The sequence below is a fragment of the Ixodes scapularis genome, unplaced genomic scaffold (genome assembly GCF_016920785.2).
Source record: "Ixodes scapularis isolate PalLabHiFi unplaced genomic scaffold, ASM1692078v2 PGA_scaffold2__306_contigs__length_199485367, whole genome shotgun sequence".
NCBI classification, from domain to species: Eukaryota; Metazoa; Arthropoda; class Arachnida; order Ixodida; family Ixodidae; genus Ixodes; species Ixodes scapularis.
In genome coordinates, this window is record NW_024609857.1 from 124,040,784 (window position 1) to 124,060,333 (window position 19,550).

The following is a 19,550-nucleotide window of genomic DNA, read 5'->3' on the forward strand; positions in this document are numbered from 1 at the left end:
TATTGAATTACACATAGTACTTCCTCCCTTATACGCAAAAACTTCAATTTATCGCAAAAAAAGTCTTAATTTCAGCTTTTTGGAGATATCTAGACTGTTAGGATATTTCAAGTAAGTCACATATTAAAGATAGCGGAAGAGTGTTAGGTTTCGTCAAAGGAACAAGCTTTGACTTGTGTGAATCATACTAAATATACTCAAGATTTCAACCACATTTAACACAGTAAATCTTACTTCGAAAATGTTTTTTTAAAGGTTTAATAAATGTCTTAATAAAGTAGAATAAATGAGGAAGGCGAGCGGAGTAATATATGTGACCATCGAGTTCTGACTGGTCGACGAAGCGGCCAGGCGGAAATTGATGCTCCTCCTGCGTCGGTTAATTAAACTCCGTCCGCTTCCTGACTCCCCAAACTAGTGCAATGGAATTTTTACGCAAAGACGTCCAGAATAAGACGTAATATGGTAAATATTCGTGTACCGATTAGAATGTTTAGACAATTAATGCTTAAAAAGATGTCAAACAATGTTCTTTTGATGAATATTGGAGAAGTTTTGATGTTTTGTTATATTACCATTTTAAGATATCCTAAGAAGATCACCAACCTTTGAAAACTAAAAACAAGTTTAAGTGTCCATAAACCCAGCATTATATGTAAAACAAAAGCGTTGCACATTTTAATGTAATACTGTTACAAAAATCTTGCATGTTTGTAATGTGTCCTCAAACGCGAAATTTTACGAATTTTATTATTTTTATGTACGGCTAGGATTTATAACGCCAAGTTTTAACATCGACTGTATATTTTTTCCACTTATGCCCACTATCAAAGAGTACAGTCTTTCAGTTGAACAATTCGTAAGTGTGTCGCATTAATAACCCTACTGAAAAAAAGAAACAACGATTTGAAATTTCAAAAGGTAACAAAATGGTCGACCCGTTCGAATCAAGAAAGTGGCAAAATTGTCGACCCATTTGGTTCAAACGCGATTATGGGATACGGGTACCCGTTTAAACGGTATCCTTTTCAAACGGTACCGACTTGATACGGTACCCCTTTGATACGGTAGCCGTTTGATACGGTACCCGACTGATCCGGGTGCCAGTTACACCTGGTACGTGACCACACGTTTGAACGCGCCCTTCGGATATTTATGCAGATTATTCGTTAGATCTCCAAGGGCACCGTCTGGAATGTCGGTTATCAGCTTATTTAAGACGTTCAAAACTTGATAAACCTTGTTGAATTAACCTGAGACTGGGGTAGAGAAGGAACATCAAAACGCAGAAGGGAAAGAAAATAGACAGGACGACGTCTCAAACTCAGCCGTTTTGATGTTTCTTCTCTACCCCAGTCTCAGGTTAATTCAACATGGTTAATATTCACCAGCTCGCCTGCACCCTTAAGATTTTTGATAAACCTATTTATCAAATAAAGGAAACCCGTAAAATATGCGCTCGCAAAGGCGTTTACAAATAGGCAGGATCACAGATACAAAAGATTGTTTTCAAATGTACTAGGAGTTTAATACATACAGCCTATTCCGTAGACAAGTACCAACGTGCAAGTGATCTGTGAAATGTTAATACGTACTACTAAGCTTTCATACAACTGAGAATATTGCAAAGCAAACAAGAACCGGTGAAATTTTAAGCTACAGTGTCTAGACTGCAGTCTCCCGACAGCTGGGAAAATTATTTCCCCGAAATTCTACCGGTAGACGTACGCCTCTCTTTACTGTGGCAATCACTTCATCGAACGAGGTTACGCCGGCAGATCGTTTCATTGACATGGTATGTTTTATCGATAGATAATTTTAAAGACAGTTATAATTAGCTTTTATATTTAGCATTTCCTATTTTTGTAATAAAAGACATATCAGACTGTCGCCGCCAAAGGTTTGTACGGGTGGGCCAGGTGGGATAACATTAGTGTAATGAGCTGTCGCTGACTGTGGCTGTGAAAGTGCGTGAACGGGACCGCCGGCCAGTGATACATACGCGACGAAATGTCCCTACAGCGTGCAATTCGCGTAACGAGTGCCGGTGATATGTTAGTGTCGACGAAACGTGTGTTTATGAAACGTGTATCTACAAAATGTTCTCTATGAAACCTGTTTTCATGGAATGCCAGTAAAATAGGTGGTATTCACAGGCGGCCATAGCTGAGCTCGCTGCTGCTTTCGCACCTCCATGAGAGAGAGAGAGAGGGGAAATCTGCTTTTGTACGTATTTCGAGTGACGGTTTAATCTTCCATAATCTTCTGGGGGGGGGGGGGGGGGGGTGAATAGCGACGTCTGGGGAAATGCGGGACAAACAAAGGAGAGTCCCGGTGAGAAGAGAGTTTCTCCTGCCTTTCTTCTCTTGTGGTTACCGGAGAGCTGACGGGGAGCTACTCCCGAACATGCGCTGTCACGCAGTCACCTTAAATATGGCGCCCAGGGAATGCCACCCATAAAAACGTCAGTGTTCTACCGTGAGTTGTTAAATGATTTCAGGCAGCAAATGGCAGGCAACTGCCGGTAGTATTTCGGCAAAATTATTCTCCCAGCTGGAGGGTGAATAGACACAGCCTAATTCTAGAGGTATTATTGAAGAGTACCCGCAGAAGAACGGTCAAATGTGGCCGACAAGTAGGTTGCAGTGCACTTACTATAAAAGTAGCGAACCTGAAAGATGAAATTCGAGATATATGTCAACACGGGCACTGCAAAACAACAACAAAAACACAAATACAAGAAAAAACGAGAAGGAAGGATTTTGGGAAGATTCAGCACAATGTGCCACAAGCTCTCATTTGCCGAACCGAACCACCATCACAAGAATTTCTGTGACTTCTTTGAAGAAATCGTCGTTGCCAATATACGCGTAGACCTTTTCGAAACACTGATAGCTTTGGTACACTTCAAATACGTTGTCGCGGACGATATATACTTTACCACTAAAATCCACAGCAGCCCCACAGACCGCAACACAGGGAACCAGGTCAGGAAGCAGGCATCCCGGGATCGGGGACCGTTAGTGCGTCATGTGATTACGCTTCAGCCGTTATCGGTACACAGTGAGCGGAGTCAAGTGATAGAGCGCAGAGGTTTGATTGGTCCGAAGAGCGCGCTCCTTCTACCACACTTTCAGCTTAGGGAAGGAGAAAGAGAGGGAGAGAGAGTAGTCGCAAAGAAGGCGCTCCTTCAAGGTCGGCAAAGGGGTGCGCTCACAAAAGGCTTCTCTTCAAGGCGCATACCGAAAATGAACAAGGCGCGAGTATTTATCACTTGCATCCTTTTGAGAGTTCGTTCCAAGGTTGATAGTGCCGTACATGCCAGCCTACCAAGCAGCGGCCTTCAAGCAGGTGCCTCGCTCTGCCTTATCACCCACCTGAAAACTGTAGTCACGTGACGGTTACCGGAGACACGATTGGCCTAAAATACGCATAGCGACTACTCTGCTGTCAATACTAAGTGAAGAGGACAGCTGTACGAGCGAAGGAAAGTTTCTGGAGTTCCAAGGGAACTGCCCACCCAAAGGTTCACCCAAAAGTGGAAGCATTAAGATCCTATATTTACGCCGCAGAACGTACATTCTTAACTGAAATACAGAATTAACCGGGACTACTTTCTGCGCGCGATGTCCACAAATTGAAATATTTTTTATTTTACCAAGATATTAAACACAATTGGTAGTGTTAGATTCGCGTTTTTCAACTTGAGTTTCGGGAATCTTTGCATTTTTGTGGCGTTTATGATTACATGGTTTAAGCTATGGTGCAGTTTTTAATACATGTACACAACCCTCGCGAAAAAAAAATGTTATTAGTGAGCTGCGAAATCTACCGAACAGGTTACTTATATACAATATTAGTTTTTTGTAAGTTTAGTTCATATAACTGTCATTAATAAACAACCTGCAGACCACAATGAGAACAGATGGTGGGGTTGTGGGCCCGAAAAATTTCAAAACACTTTAATATTTCAAAATCAAAATAAAAAAAAATGTGAAAAAAAAGATCAGTAACAGTGTTTGCTTATTTGAGGAATTCGCAGAATAGTGAGGTAACAGTACGCCCCTAAGGTGACGCGCCACTCACCATTAAGTTTCTTTGGGGTGTTAAAATGTATTTGAATGTATACCTCGTCATAATCTACGCCGGCGTCGACGGACTTAACGCCGCTTCTTACGCCCTTGTCGAGGAGTACAACTGTTGACACGTTGTCACTGCACTATAACGCAATATCAACTCGTCTCTTCGACCGGAATGCAGTCTCGAGAGAGCTGTTTCCAATGTCAGTCCTCGTGTCATAAAGTAGATAAAGCAATGACGTAGCAATCGGGACACGAGAGCCGGCTGTGCCTCGATCTGGCCGACCGCGCTCGCTCTACTGAAATGTGAGCGTGAGACTCTCGAGCACCGTTAGCTTGCTGAAGTTGCAGGAGGCTGTTTTGTCGTTGAGAATACTTTGCCTCGCGAACGCCGGCAAACCTGTGCTCGGCGAACTACCCACACAGCGTCGCAACCTTTCTGGCGCCTGTTGACAGTCTGCGAGCGCCGGCGGTTCATCGTCGCAACATGAATACGAGTACTTTATGAGTCCCCGCAAACATGAACCCCCGCGACGATGACCCACCAGAGCTCACAGACACAAAGTTGCGATGCTGTGTGAACGGTTGTTGAAAGGCGCTGCGTAGGGTATACCGAGCGCTGTAAAGGCTTCGCAGGCGTTCGAAGGGTAAAGGATTTGCGACGACAGAGCAGTATCTTGCATCTTCAGCAAGCTAATGGTGCTCGAGAGTCCCACCCTCACATTTCAGCAGAGCGAGCGCGGTAGGCCAGATCGAGGCTCAGCCGGCTCTTGCGCCGCCATTGCTACGTCGTTGCTCATGCCTACGCTGACGATATGTGCACTGACATTCAAAACAGCTGTCTCGTGACTGCATGCGGGTCAAACAGGTGTACCCGTGCCGTCGTTCTGTACTTCAGCGTCAAACGGGCTCACCGCGTAAGGGGAGAGCCATTTGATTAAACCGGCGCAGTTTGAGTCACCCACTTGTGCAAAATTGTCACCCGTTTGAACGAACGGGGAACTCGTTTGCTCAACCGAGTGACCCGTTGGCCGGAGCAAGTGATTCGTTTGACCAAATCAATGACCCGCTTGCCTAAACGAGTGACCCGTTTACCCAAGCGAATGTCCTGTACGCCCAAACGGGTGACCGGTAATGCTTAAATGTGTGACCGGTATGGCTCTAACAGGTGACTGGTGTGGCTAAATTGTTACCTGTATACGAACCCGTTTACTTTCATACATGAGCCAAATTGGTTTTCTTTTAGTAGGGACACATGCCATCCGCTGTAATCAGTATTAGTTTACGTCTTGTTTGTAATAAAAATTATATAAAAAGATGCAACTAAAATGTTCTGCAATGCCTAAGAAAGAGCAGCTGCGTCGAAACAGCGCGCTTCCGGTGTTTTTATATACAGGCTATGTTCGGGAATGTTTCTAATCAGAACACGCGGTAACCAATGAGAATGAACTGTGATGACGAGGTTTGAATAGCTTACCTCTGCGTGGTATCCCGTTTACGCCGCCAACTCCGTCACGGACGCGGCAATATACGGAGTATCGAACAAAAAATTAAAAAAAAGCTATTAGCTTTACTGGTGGGTCAGTGTTTGCAAAACATATATAGTACTGTCGTTCAAGACACGCGCTCGAGAAAATTCGACCTGCATGAGGGGTCGTAGGAATAAAGTAATAGATTTCCTAGTATTCTTTTCAGATAAGATAAAACAAACCACAAGCCGAAAGATAATTTCCGGACGAATTGTTCTAGGCACTCCTTTTTCCGCGCTTGGTTGTGGTTAAAAATTTTTTCCTTGGTTCAGTGTAATAGAGTCATATATATCGCAAACGATGCTCGGACATATGCTTTACACGTTTCTTTCGCACTGTATTAAGTGTTATTTTTGTCGTTGTTTGCCTATGGACTATAGGTGGCTTTCCTTTCTGCAAGATTGGTGTATAATCAATGCATTGCTTACACGGAAAGTCATCGCATCCTGCTAATGACTATTCTTGAAAAAACAAAAAAAAAACAAAAAACATAATTGATGGTGCGACATCTATGCTGCACAAAGTATAGGCTCAGCAGCAAGGCCACTAGAATGCCGCAAGGCGTCAGTACAAGCCGCGCATACAGCGCGATCTTAACTCATATGCGTATTTCGCTATATACGCGTGTATATTACAGCTTTCTTGGCTACTTTAGTTATTCTTTAGCGGCCTGTAGTATGTATAGACAGATACGCGGCCTCCTATAGGAAGAACGAGTAGTTTAATGACAACCTCCCACTGCGCCTCTCGACGGGTCGATCGTTACATCAGGTCTAGGAGCGCGCAGTTTCGGACGGAACAAACGAATTCCGCTCTCGCATTCTAGTAACTAGCGAAGATCCCTCTTACAAAGGCGGAGGTACCGAGACCAAGTCCTGCTTTTGTTGTTTAGGAAAGACCCCCTTCGCGATGCTCCGGTGATGGGGCTTGAGTAGCTCCTCAATCTCGGCTCCAAATGAGCGGAAGACGCGAGGGGCGTGCATTGTTTCACGGCGACCTCGGCCATCCGGCGCTCGCTCTCGAGGGGTTGGACAGCACTGCGTAGGGGCGATGATGGAACGGACCATTCTATTCCGACGTTGCGACGCGACTCGTAACGGAGAAAGGTATTTTCGCATCGAGGAATTCAGAATGGCTGCTGCATCAGAGGGCTGTCTCGCAAACGCCGCTCGATATAGCCTTTTGTTCGGCAGGTGAAGAGATCACCAAGTAAAAAAAATATATTTTTGTTTGGGCGCTTAGATATTTTTGGAATTCAGAAAAATAGGGGAAAAAAAAAAAAAAAAGGAAATGCGCTTCTAGTCATAAATGCTACGCCGGGAGATCTCTTAAAAAAATATTCTCAGTCAAGAAATTAACTTTGAACAAGCATGTTAAAGGTAGATACGAAGTATTTGTGAGATGAACACCATGAAGCGTATCCAGCAGATCTGAGCTTGTGAATGGGTAGAAAGTGGCAACCAGATGGGATGCATCCGTTTTTTTTTTTTTTCCTGTTCATATGAATAACAGGCTTTCCTTTTCTTCGGTTACTTTAGTGTACCCTTCTCTCACAACATTTGCGTATGGTAAATGCACGACCTAAACACCCCTTTATGGAGGCTTATTTCCACTGCGTTGACTGGCTTATTTAGATGTTTGTTATGCCTGAATAGTGATCCGGAACATCCTGTGCAATTACCCGGGGGTTGCTACCGAAACGCTGTTCAGTTTTTTTTTTTTTTTTTTTTTTTTTAAGTGTATTGTAGCATTCTGAGGATCTCGAGAAAGAAAATTCAACTCGCGTACCGTAATCTCTTCACTTGATTAGAAAATATTAAGTAGTGGGTTTAAGTAGGGTATTGTGAGCATAGAAATGCTATTCTCATAAGCTCATTATCGTTGAATTTTTTAACAATACACTACACTGAGAAGGGATGGTGTAACCTTTATTGGTGTGATTCCTTTCAGTCTTTTACAAATAGGACGACACAGATAAGGTCGGGGCAGTTTTTCTTTTTGAATTTTTAATGATCATAGTACGTAATCTAGAAATTTAAATTTCTGTTTGAGTGTTGTGAAACCTGGTTCGCATAGATTGGTGCCACAAACTTTGCATGACCAAAAATTTATTCAATTATCTTTCACATGCGTTATAATAAAAGCAAGCCGACCAAAGGCCATATCATTAGTTCATTAGACGCATCCGGTTTATGAACTTTATTCACAACGCACATTCAGTTTAGTTGATTCGAAGATTTGAAATAAAAATAAATTTGGTATCACGCTCCAGACGCTGAGGGTAGGAGTTCGGAATTCCCACAAAGACCATAGCCAAAAGTTAAATTTATTTTGGTTCATTGTCATGAATGTGTGAAAACAATTCTGATTCGTAGTTTGAAACACACATACACACACAAAAAAAAAAAGTGGTGTCCGATATCATAAACTTTTATTTCGCTCTGGGGTCTCATATAAAGTAAGCACCATTCAAAAAATATAGTAATAAAGCTGGAAAGTTATGCATTTACTAACTGCCTTAATTTAACCTTTGGAAATATGAAAATGGTGTAGAGACTTTCGAACTCTCGATCCTGCGTTGAAAGTAAATTGGGATTGTTACTGTCTTTTATCTAGTTTGATGAGGATGAAAATAGTTTCGCAATATAGATAAAAAAAAGACAGATGCAAATGCGGCATTATATTTTAAATTTGCATATGCACAGGTGCACGCTACTGTGTTATAAAGAGACCATAGGATATTTATGTTTTTCTCTCAGAATAGAAGGGCTATATCTAATCAAAACTACTGTGTGGTGAAAAATATCTTTTGGGTAACTGAAGCACTAAAAGTATGAGCTCGCTAATACAGTCTCGAGACGAAAAAAAAAAAAAAGAATGCAGACGTCCTGTTCCCGCTGACACTGCTCCAGAGTGTACAGTCAGCAAAGAAGATAACACCACGGTAACTTTTTTTTTTTTTTTTTGTGCTTGTGCCATTGATTTGTGAATTAAAATGGGAAGAAGATTCACGAATTGGAAAGTGCGGCAAACACTCATGCGAGGGTGACTTAAAGGAACTGTTCAGCAATTTCATAGCTTTGCTTAAATAATTTGGGAGTTGGTGTCTCGACTTTTTTGATGTAAAGAAAAAAAAAACCCTTTTTCCTGCATGTTCTAGTTTTTATTTTAAAAATGGAGAAAGATTGAGGTTTTCGGCACCTCTCAACTCCTTCACCATCTTCCGAGTCACGTGCGCTGTGACGTCGATGGGCGACGCGCGGGGTTCCGGTGAAGCTCTCTCTACGGCCATCACTGAACAGCCAGAACTCACCCGCTCGCAACCACGTGAACACGTGTTTGCACAGAGCGAGCAGCATGGCGAAAGGAGGAAAGTCTCATTCGGGTCCCGCCATCCCCGTCCGGCTCTGCCCACTTTCCCCTCCGGCTTCTGGTGGCTGTTCGCGGTAGCAGACAGAACTGACGGTTTTGTTGACCTCGGATAGATGGCGCCAATAAAACTCCGGATAATAAAAGTTTTGTCGATGATACCCACTTTTTGACACATTTATATTTATGTCGGAACGACAATATTTATAGAAAAGTTACCTTTTATCGAGAAGGTATTTGCGCAACTTCCTAGCTTTTTACAAGTCCCCCATTGACGTCATGCCGCGTGGTTCTCATGGCCGCCGCTCGCGGCTGCAGGTCGGGAAACATTCAAATTTTTGCCTCGCCATTACGCGGCGGAATCTCAACATTTTGAAGGAAGGAGATGTGTTTTCTGTCCTTTTGTGACAAGATAAACAGTGTCAAAAGTAGAAGATGCAAATTCTTACAACGTTAAAATCGTTGCACAGCTTCTTTAATAAAACAAAAAAAGTAATAAGCTGTTCTCAAACTGTGCTTTGCCGTTTTTTTTTTTGTTTTTATTTGTTCACTGTTAATTTTTTATGAGTGCCTACCGTTCACGACTTTGTGAGTCCTTTCCTCCCTTCACTGAGGCAACTATGATTCAGACTCCGGGGACGACGGTGGTTTGTTTGCGTTGATGGGCTTCCCCAGTCTCCTTCACGTGGGCGAGCCGGCGACGTCAGTACCAGTTCGGACGCAAGCCACCAGTCAAACGCTCCTTAAAAAAGAAACAAAAAAAAAACAAAAAAAACACCAGCTTGCGTGGGTCATTAATGTTTTTGCCTGACTCTTCACTGCGCGGCCCCGTGAGTGCGTACAAAACATCGGAGCATTTCTGAATTTCGGCCAGACAGTATTGAAGGACACTAAACTTTACCACTTAGGTTATTGCGACGAATAAGGTCTTACCGACGCACTAGTAGTTTTTATGGCATTATTTTTTTTAAGCGAAATAAACTGAAATACTAGTATTTTCTGACTCAAATTAACTGTGTTGCGCTGTTAGCGCGGAACTGTTAGTGCGGATCAGAAATTGAGTTTCCCTTTTTCTTTTCTCAGAACTGAAAGGCTGTTATAAAAGAAGTCGCAGGCCTTTGCGCCCCCAATCGGTATATTTTGGCGCTCATAAGTAAAGTCTGCTAAATTGTCAATAAAAAAAAATATATATATTTTGAAAGAGTACATATGTCTTTTATGCGCGAAAGTGTTGCGCAGTTTAAGTCTTGAGATTTCAAGAAAGAGTGGAAACATCCGGCTCTTTACCGAATTTTTAGTTTCTGTTTTTTTTTTTAATGCATGCATACGGCGTCACTACAACAGCTGCAACGAAAAATATGAAGACACACAATAAATAATTTATTATAACATATCTTTTCTACATGGCAGGGATGGGCAAAATACATGCAAATATGTATCGAAATACAAATACAAAATACTTCGTCAAAAATGTATTTAATTACAAATCTAATTACCTTTCCGAAAAAGCATTTAAATACAAGATACAAATACAACCAAATGTATTTGGTCTCCTCCAAATACTTTTTCAAATACATTCCTCAAACTTTGCGTCAGCGACTTCAGGGCACCTGCAACGGGTTTCTGGGTATCTCAATTTAATTTTACATCGCACAATCGGTTATTTAGCGTGCGAGGCTCTATACTCGGTTACAAGTCAAGGTAGGAGAAGCTCCTCCCACAAGCGTCATGCGCTTGTTTCAAATCTCTCCGCAGTCGAAAGAAGTGTTCACTGGAAACGCTCCTTGTTCCGCTTCAATAGATTCCAACTTGTCTCCGATCCCACTTTCTAAGAAAGCGACCTTTGTATTCATTGGAGGAAGAACAGAGCCCCTAAAAGGGCAGCCTTTGTATTCATCAAAGGGAGAAGCCAATCCCCGAAAGCCATATTTGTTTTCATCGGAGGGGGGAAACTCTAATCTCCCTCTTGTGGCTTCCACAATGCTAAGTCAAAGTTGAAAGTCACGGAAACAATGGGACGCTTTTGGATGCGGAGGTGGCGGAGGGATATATGAGTCGCTTTGAGGGGCATTTGCCGCTACCTCCTTAACCTGTAACCGACTAGAGTAACATGATAGAAATATAATCACAAAAAAAAAAATGTAATCGGCTTGGACGTAATAGGTGAAAAAAGTACAGAGCTGCAAGCAGCTTTCTTTTTTTTTTTTTGTCGATCATACATTTTGGTATAGACCAACAAAGAACCGAGACGACCGAGACACGCAGCACTAGCTAGAGAATTTTTTTGTTGTTGCAACTCACACCAGTTACGAAAATCTGGACGACCCGTGCATTTAGAATGTTCCAGGCAAAAATATAGATGGAAATCAGGCTGGAAAGCATCACAAGTTGTCACAGGCACTTATATAGCAAGTCTGCCTGTGAACGTCCATTTCGTCACTATTCTTGCTCTGGACTAGCACCGTAATCACAAAGTCACTGAACGCTTGTGCTTGATTGAGAGACACTGCATTCGGTGCAGAACGTAGTTTTCTTCCTGCTCTGGACAGTGACAATAAATTTGAGGGATGTCTTTTCGTCACAAAATTGTATTTAATTACAATTGTATTTGAAATACCCACATTTTAGTATATAAATACACACATCAAATACATTACCCAATTTGTAATTAAATACAAATACAAAATACACATAGTATTTGAAATACGTATATCAAATACTTGTATTTGAAATACTGCCCATCCAAGCTACATGGTGCTTTGGATTTCTATAGCTGGAAACCGGGATTTCAAAATGAAGGCATAAACCTCTAGGAGCACGGAGGTTTTGAAGGCGGTCATAAGTAGGTCCGAGGACCATTAAGTACATGTGAGCTCCATGTGGTAGAATGAGAGCCGACGTCGAAGTCACCACAGAGTCACAATATATTGATGCCATATGACGGCCACCATAGCGGCGTTCAATGCTTTTTGACGTCATCTCGGGATCTACTAGGCTATTAGCGAACGAAACATTAAATCAGTAAGTAGAAAGAGCGCAATAATACATTACGCAGATATTATTGGCATAGACTACCTTCCGTTTCCCGGTTAGCAACACTGTAGTCATGGTATGCATTAATCCGAGGAATAAAAACGCACCCCAAACGTAACCCCGGTGAAACAATAAACTGTTCAGTCGCAATCGCGAAAATGAACATAACGTCGAGTTATTGATGGTGCAATTTGTCAAACTAAAGTTTTTTGTCGCTTCGTTAGATGGAAAGCAAACATGAACCTTCGCTTTGTCGGTCGGTTAGTGCGTAGTTCTGCATTGTATATGACTGATTTCTATTTTGGGGGTATAGTTTTAAGTAAGTTTCAACATATCTGCTCAGGTGCAGCGATTGCTGATCGTGGCAACCTTGGTACGCGCCGTGGTTGCCGAGTCGGCCAACAGTATCTTGCATCGAGAACAAGACGTGAGTACAATGCTGAGTCGACCGAGCTTGGGGTGTTATGATGTGTAAGACATGAACATTATAAAACAGCGCACAAAACACGGAGGAAGAGAAAAGGACAGGTAGAACAAAACAGCGCTCTTTCGTTCTACCGGTCCTATTCTCTTCACCCGTGTTCTGTGCGCTGCTTTACCATGCTGAAGAACCAACTAGCTCAAATCACTACTTTACTACGGTGTATAAGAGTTTATTAACGTCTTTAAAGGGCTCTGCTCTTTAAGACAGACATTTTATTAGAGGGATACAATTTTCAGTTCGTCTTTTTATGCCAATGGCTGAATGTACGCGCACTAAGCGTCCTAAAAGAAAAATTGAGCGTGCCTTTTTATTAAAACATGATTAAATATAGGGATACGATATTTTTAGATCTGTCTTATGAAAAGAGTGTTGCGCGGTTTGTTGCAGAACGAAGTATGTTTCCCCACTGGCATCTGTCACGAGTCGACAAGGAAGAAGGTCGTGAGATAAGTGGATTGCGAGGACAACATTGATAAAACCTCCCGTGTACAAATTAAAAGATTCCGAAACTTCATTAAGTAGTAATGCTTTGTTGCATTACAAGATCGAAAACAATTAATTCGACAAATACTGTAACATGGAGTTAACACGCGTCTTGTGCAATGAGGAAAGAAGCCACTTGTTAGTTTAATGGGTTGTCTTCGTAAACTGAGTTTGCGTCATAAAAAACGGTCTCATTAGAACCAGTCTAGCACCCATTAACATATTTTTCTATAAAACGGTACCATATATTTTTCAAATAGTTGAACCCTACATTTTTTATTTGAAGCATCGTTAAATAGCTATGATTTAAACTACAGTATTTATTTTGTCTTTCTGAACTCATTATAATGAAATCGCTACACTCATAATTAAATAAACAGATAAATTATTTTTAATAATATTTTTATGATTTTAAACTTATGAAAAATTACTACCAAACTGGCGATTTTTTTTTTTGCTTCAGATGAATGTTTTGTGCCATTTTTGCTGTAAATTGTTTTTTACCTAAAGTGTTTCTGGAAGGAATGTTCTTAGCGCACATAAAACCGGAAAACACCAAGTCAGTTATGTTAAGGTTGGCATATTTTAGCTTGACAATGAGATAACAATGAAACGGATTGGCCCGTAGATGCAGAGACATTTTTTACTAAATGTTCTATAGAAAATAGTTTACCACTTTAATACCAGCCGATATAGGCCTGCCGGTACCAGCGCGGCAATATTTGTACCGGCCGGTTATAAGACGGTGCAATTATTACCGTATTTTGGACGCACCCCTTCATCGTGTCATATTCCGTTACCCTCATAAGAATAAAAAAAAAACAAGAATACTGAAGGATGTTAACTATTAAAAGCGATTGCAGCGACACAGAACGAACATTAGGGAACTGAAGCGTGCAAGAAACGACAACGCCGATGACAAGCCAGACATCGGAAGGCACGCGCGGTTTAAGCAATTTGATTAAGTCCTTTTCTTAGCACATTCTGCAGGCAATCGAAGCATTGCAACTATTATAATTGTTGATACACGCCTGTATACGTCACACATGTTTAGGAAAATGGCTACATTACATTTTATTATAGTAAGTTAATTTACAGAAACCTTTTAATCCGGAAGAGAAGAATGCTGAGAAATTAATGCTTGGACCTTCTTCCTTCGGTTTGTCGCCATCATTTTTGTTTTCAGTCGATGGTGGAACTGTTGTACAGGTTATGTTTTATTTTATCTTATTAAAAGGCGGCAAGCTTTACGCATGCGCCTAGACGGGGATGCCTGCCTTTGTTACTTTTTACATAAAAATGCTGCTTTTTCTTGTCCATTGTCGCTACAACTGTTACTTTTAAAATTATAAGTCCTTAGCTTCCTTCTTTGAAAAGAACCGCAGAGGGCTCTGCATTTTACGTTAAAGTTCAACTTTCTTCCCCTCTGCCATTGGTACAGTAGAGCACTTGTACTTTTCTACCAATAGCTCGGTATATCCCCGCAGGACTATGGCAACTACGAGTTCGGTTTCAACATCGAGGGCCTCGCTTGGGACCAATTCCAGAGGGAGTCCGGCGACGCCCTGGGCCGCAAGATGGGCGCCTACGGCTTCCGGGGAGCCGACGGCCGGCTGCGGCTGGTCGAGTACGTGGCCGACGAATTGGGCTTCCGGGCCAAGGTGCAGACCAACGAGCCCGGAACTAAGCCCAGCCGCACGGCCACCGTCATGGTGGACACCGCTGCACCCGGGTCAGTCCACGAGGCGAGCGCCAAGACGGCCATACACTCTCCGCCCCCGACGAGACTCCTGCGCAGGCTTTCACCGGCCCCGCCCCTGCTGCCCGTCGGACACGCAAAGGTCCCAGAAGCGAGCGAGCCGTTGGTCAAAGATGTGGCCCCTCCCAAGGCGGCCACGGAGCATGCGGAACTCAAGGTTCCCCCCGTCAAAAGCGTCGCCGCCAACTTTGAGTCGCCCTTGCTTCCGATCGGCGCCGTCAAAATGGATTCTCACGCAGCGCTCCGCCATTACAGTCCGAACATCTTCCACCTCGGACGCCCGGTCAATCTTGTGCATGGAATCCAACAACACCCCCGGGTTCCTGTGGGTCCGTATCGTCCGCGGGGAGTTCTCAGGGACGGGGACACCACGCGAGGCGCTGCGCTCGTGCCCAAAGAAGTGAACGGAAGGATCGTGCAGCAGGTGGCCCTCATTAAAGCCGATGGGACCCTCAGCACGGGGGGACTCAACACGCCAGTCCAGTACGACGAACAGAGGAGTGCCGGTCCTTCTCACGTGCCTCAGAGGCGCATTCCATTGCAGGTGCCCCCGTTTCAAAACCCCAACATCGGAAACATCTTCCCGATCAACACGGTGCACCCTGGCAGCTTAGGGTTCCAGTTCCAGCAGCAGCCTTTCCCAATCTCGTATGCCACTGTCCCCTACCAGGCTGGATACGAAGCGCAGAGTCCTGGGCCGGCTGCTGTTCTGGTTCCCCAAATTTCAGACTTCCAGAGGCTGCCCGATGGCCTGGCGGCAAACTACTTCCTTCCGAACCCTCCACCTGCTGCTCCAGAGATAGATAGGCCGCCCGTGCAGCCACATATAGCGCCACAGGTGCCGACGCAGCGTGGTCGCTTCGTAGATCCGGCCCAGGGTTACCCCGTCCAAGGCCGGGGGTACCAACCACCGCCGTTCTCTCATCTCTTCCCGTACCAGCATCAACAGCCACCTCCACTTCCGCCTCAGCAGCCGCACCACAATCTTCATCAACACTCGCACCCGCAGCAACACCTTTACCAGCAACCATTCCAGCACCCACACATAATCGAGCGACAACACCCTCATCATCATGCGGCGCAGCAACGGGGCCAGTACGAACAAGCGGTACACGGTTCATCAGCTCCCGATAGCAGGAGCGTGCCAGTGGCAGGCCCCATCTACAACTATCCGACTGCTGGGCATCAACAACTGTTGCAGCAACCCAATTATGCGCCTGTTCAGCTCTACTCTCCACACCGTCGTGGGTCACCATGATTTCCCTCCCGCTTAAAAAAAACCAAAGACTTCAAAACACAGGAGCTCTCCTCCGAGAAGACGGCAATCCCGCTTCACAGCGTGTCCGTCAGCTCCGTGAGCCAACGGTTCCTGGACTCAATGTTGCTCGTTCCAAAGCATATTTAAGTTTAACTAAGGCCGGTCAAATATTTTCATGAACAGGAGATTAATCGTCGCGATATCCAGTTGAATGTAACCGGCTCTGAGAGCGCTTGAGTGAATTCCAGTGCGGTCGACTTGCGCATGTCCCAAATCAGGTTGCATAAACCAGCCACTAGTTGAAATGAGCTAAGTCAGTGTCGTCTGCAGGGAGTTCAATACCTAGAGGCTGCCTATAAGCTGCACTGAGATAAATTAGCATGCAATTCATACATGGGAAGGAGAGTCGGTTGGTGAGAAGTTTATGACTCTCATAATTTTTGTTTTTTTGCAAGTGAGTTTAAAAGCTAATTAAACATGTCAAAGGGTAGTGTAAGCAACACTCGCTAAACTTTCCGCGAGCTTCACAAACAAAAATAGTAGAGGAATGACACTTTTCTCTGTCGGTAAGACAAGAAGTGTAGTTTTTAAGAGAACGACTTTGACACCTAAATTAATCATAATATCAGCTAATGGGTTTTTACAACATAAGAACACCGGTATTACGCAAAACTGTATTTTAATTTGACTGCTGCCCAGTTGAACATTGCTTGCTTTGTCCAGTTTCTGGGCCCCCTGGATGTATAAAATTCTGAAGTTCTCTTCACAAGGAATTCAGGAAGCGTTAACGTTCTATAGATTTTTTTTATTGTTCCTCGTGGCATCTACCGGTACCGTGAAGGGAAATTAGTGTTCCCACAGAGCAATGTCGTGCATGTTCCTCAAAGTATGAAAGTAAAGCCTGTGTCACACGTCGCTTATTGAAGACATTCGTTTTACTAGTTTCATATTTAATAAAGAACAACCCGTTGTCATTACATACAAAACCGCGTGCCTTTTGATCTATGTTATAAACAACAGGGAGTTTTGAATAAGATGCACCCGAGAACATTTTAAAAGTTCTAAAATAAAATAAGCGATGAGCTGTTCTTCCGAATAATAATTTTGTTTATGTTGGTATAGGGACTGAAGAAAAAAAAAAGACTATTCAGGAAACTCGATGAACAAAATTCTGCCTGGAAGTAAATAAACGTAGGTCGGTGCACTTCCCGCCCTGCAAACAAATGTAACGTGTTCTAAATGCTGCGAAAAAAGAAGAAATTTTACTGTACGGTTTTTTCAATTTCCCTAAAACAACACGTTCAAGGAACGCCGTTTTCTGGAATGTCGTTGATGCCTACCTACTACAGAAATTCGCTCGATGGCGGAGGCACAAGGAAGCTTCAGATCTACATCTATTCTGAGTGATAGAAAACTGTCAGCAAAAACAAGTGAAAGTAAATAAAGGCGATTTGCAGCCCGGAAGCGAGTATATGCTTTGAAGTTGTGAAACAGATATGAGGTAATTTCGCTGAATGCTAGTCTTCTAGGAATAATAAGGTATCTTCTTGTAGGACCCTTTGTAGCCGCCTCGGTTACCCTGCTGGTGGCACCTCAGGAGGACTGCTTGGAAAACTAAAAAATTGCGATTTTAATATGCTGTTTCTTAAAAAAAAGAAAAAAAAAAAGTGCGGGAGACGCATTTAGGTCTCACCATTTCTGTAACTTTACGGATGCAATTATACCAATGCAAAAAAAAAAAAAAAGCAGGGTGGTTGCGAGTTAAGGTCTACAGATCCACAGTCATCGTATTCAAATCCCCGCAGAGATGTGCGCAATTTCGCGGAGGATTATTCAATTCAAGTCAATTATTTTATATATATTTTTTTTAAATCAAGAATTGATTAGACCCATAGCATTAAAGCTAGTGTGCGGTCCAAATGAAATAAATTTCACATTGCGTCAGGCAAACAGATAACAACAAACAACAAAATGAACCTAACTAACCTAATGAAATGTCTAGGTAATTCGCACAAATCTTATTTTAAATGAAAAACATCCATTTTTGTTTTTAAACGAGGCAAAAAGTTTGATTTTTTTTTGCACATTGGTGGGTACTGAATTTCAAATTAATGCGCCTCTGTATACTATTAGTCTTTTAACATAAGTATTTCAACATGGAGACAACTTGAAGTTAAGATTGGTAACAGCCGTCATTTGGGCTGTTACCAATCTCCATGAGAGTTAAATTTAATGAGAATGGTTCATTTGATGCCATAATTTTATGAACAGTCTCCGCTAGCGTTAGTTTATGCAAATAATGTGCAGGCAAATCTCGCATTGACTGGTATAAAGGTCTACTTAGGTCAGTTGGTTTTCAGAATTTGATTATTCTGAGCGCCCGTTTCTGCAGACGAATAACCGGATCTAGGTAGAGATACGGACCGCCCTAGGACTCGATGCAATAACTTAGAGTCTTAGATGGCTGTGCGCAAGCGAAAAATATAGTATTCGCAAAATGAACAATTTAATAGATTCACGTGCCTTTCACAGTGTGTAACAGCCGTATGTTAGCTTTGAACATAAGATTTTAATTTGCCTTTTCCATTTATAGCCGACTTAAATAGGACTCGTACATATTTGTATGAAGAACCATGAATCAACTCTTATCTAAACTGGTCGGGGTTTATTTCCTTTTTTCTTGAGAGAAACACTGTGTATTTATTTTTCATATTAAGGGTAATTTGATTACTTGTGAACCATGGTAGGACTCTGGAAAGCTCCTCGTATATTTTACATTCTAGTTCAGCTACCGAATCTTCTACAAAGACCAGTGCCGTATCATCCGCGTACATTAATGCCTCTGAGTATTTTAATCACCACGGAAAGTCATTGACGTAAAAAGCAAAAAAGAAACAAAAAAGAAAAAAAAAAGATTGGCTTGAAGTACAGATTTTCTTGGCACCGCAGTTAACACAGTTTGTGGGTTAGAAATATATTAATAATTACCACGGATTGTCTTCTATCAGAACGATAACTATTGAACAGTTCGGATATTTAGCCACTAAAGACATACTTATGCAACTTATTCTGTAAGGCGATGCGATTACCTGTGTCAAAAGCCTTCTTTATATCTTGAAACACAACCACAACAATTTTATTGTCATAAAGAGCCTTATTAAGAAGTTAAGTTAAAACAAGAATGACTGAAGAGGTAGATCTTGTGAGGCCTAAAACCGTGTTGATTGCGGCAAAAATATTTTACTTATTTACAAATTCATTTATACGCCCACAAAGTGCTCACGGGTAAAATATGATGTCACTGTGTTAATGAGATTTTGTCCCACGGCATCAAATGCCTGGGGCGGTTAAAATTAATCCTTACTCCTACCTAGGGCGTGTCGTGTGCACTTCATTGAGTTGGTACGCAAACCCTGAACCTTTTGCTCTGTTTCACGCAACCATACATAGTTGCTAAACGCGCTGGCACATCAACGTGGCTGGAAATGACAAATCCGCGAGCTCTGTTACCTTAATCAATGTAAACTTTAGACGAGCCCAGTGTGGACGTCTTACC

At 42.6% G+C, this 19,550-nt stretch overlaps 1 protein-coding gene across 1 annotated transcript; it reads left to right on the forward strand.

Moving 5' to 3' along the window:
• Nucleotides 1–12,234: 12,234 nt before the first annotated feature.
• On the forward strand, nt 12,235–16,010 carry LOC121045840. Its single transcript, XM_042291534.1, has 4 exons — nt 12,235–12,270; nt 12,354–12,437; nt 14,465–15,636; nt 15,821–16,010. Exons 1-4 carry the CDS (start codon nt 12,235–12,237, stop codon nt 16,008–16,010), a joined length of 1,482 nt encoding a protein of 493 aa, XP_042147468.1.
• Nucleotides 16,011–19,550: the final 3,540 nt, after the last annotated feature.

Excerpts from the sequence above, each read along its gene's own strand:
- LOC121045840 (XM_042291534.1), top strand. The coding sequence starts at position 12,235 with ATGGAAAGCAAACATGAACCTTCGCTTTGTCGGTCG. Across the intron at positions 12,271-12,353 it reads AACCTTCGCTTTGTCGGTCG|GTGCAGCGATTGCTGATCGT; the intron begins GTTAGTGCGTAG and ends ATATCTGCTCAG. Across the intron at positions 15,637-15,820 it reads TACCCCGTCCAAGGCCGGGG|CAACGGGGCCAGTACGAACA; the intron begins GTACCAACCACC and ends CATGCGGCGCAG.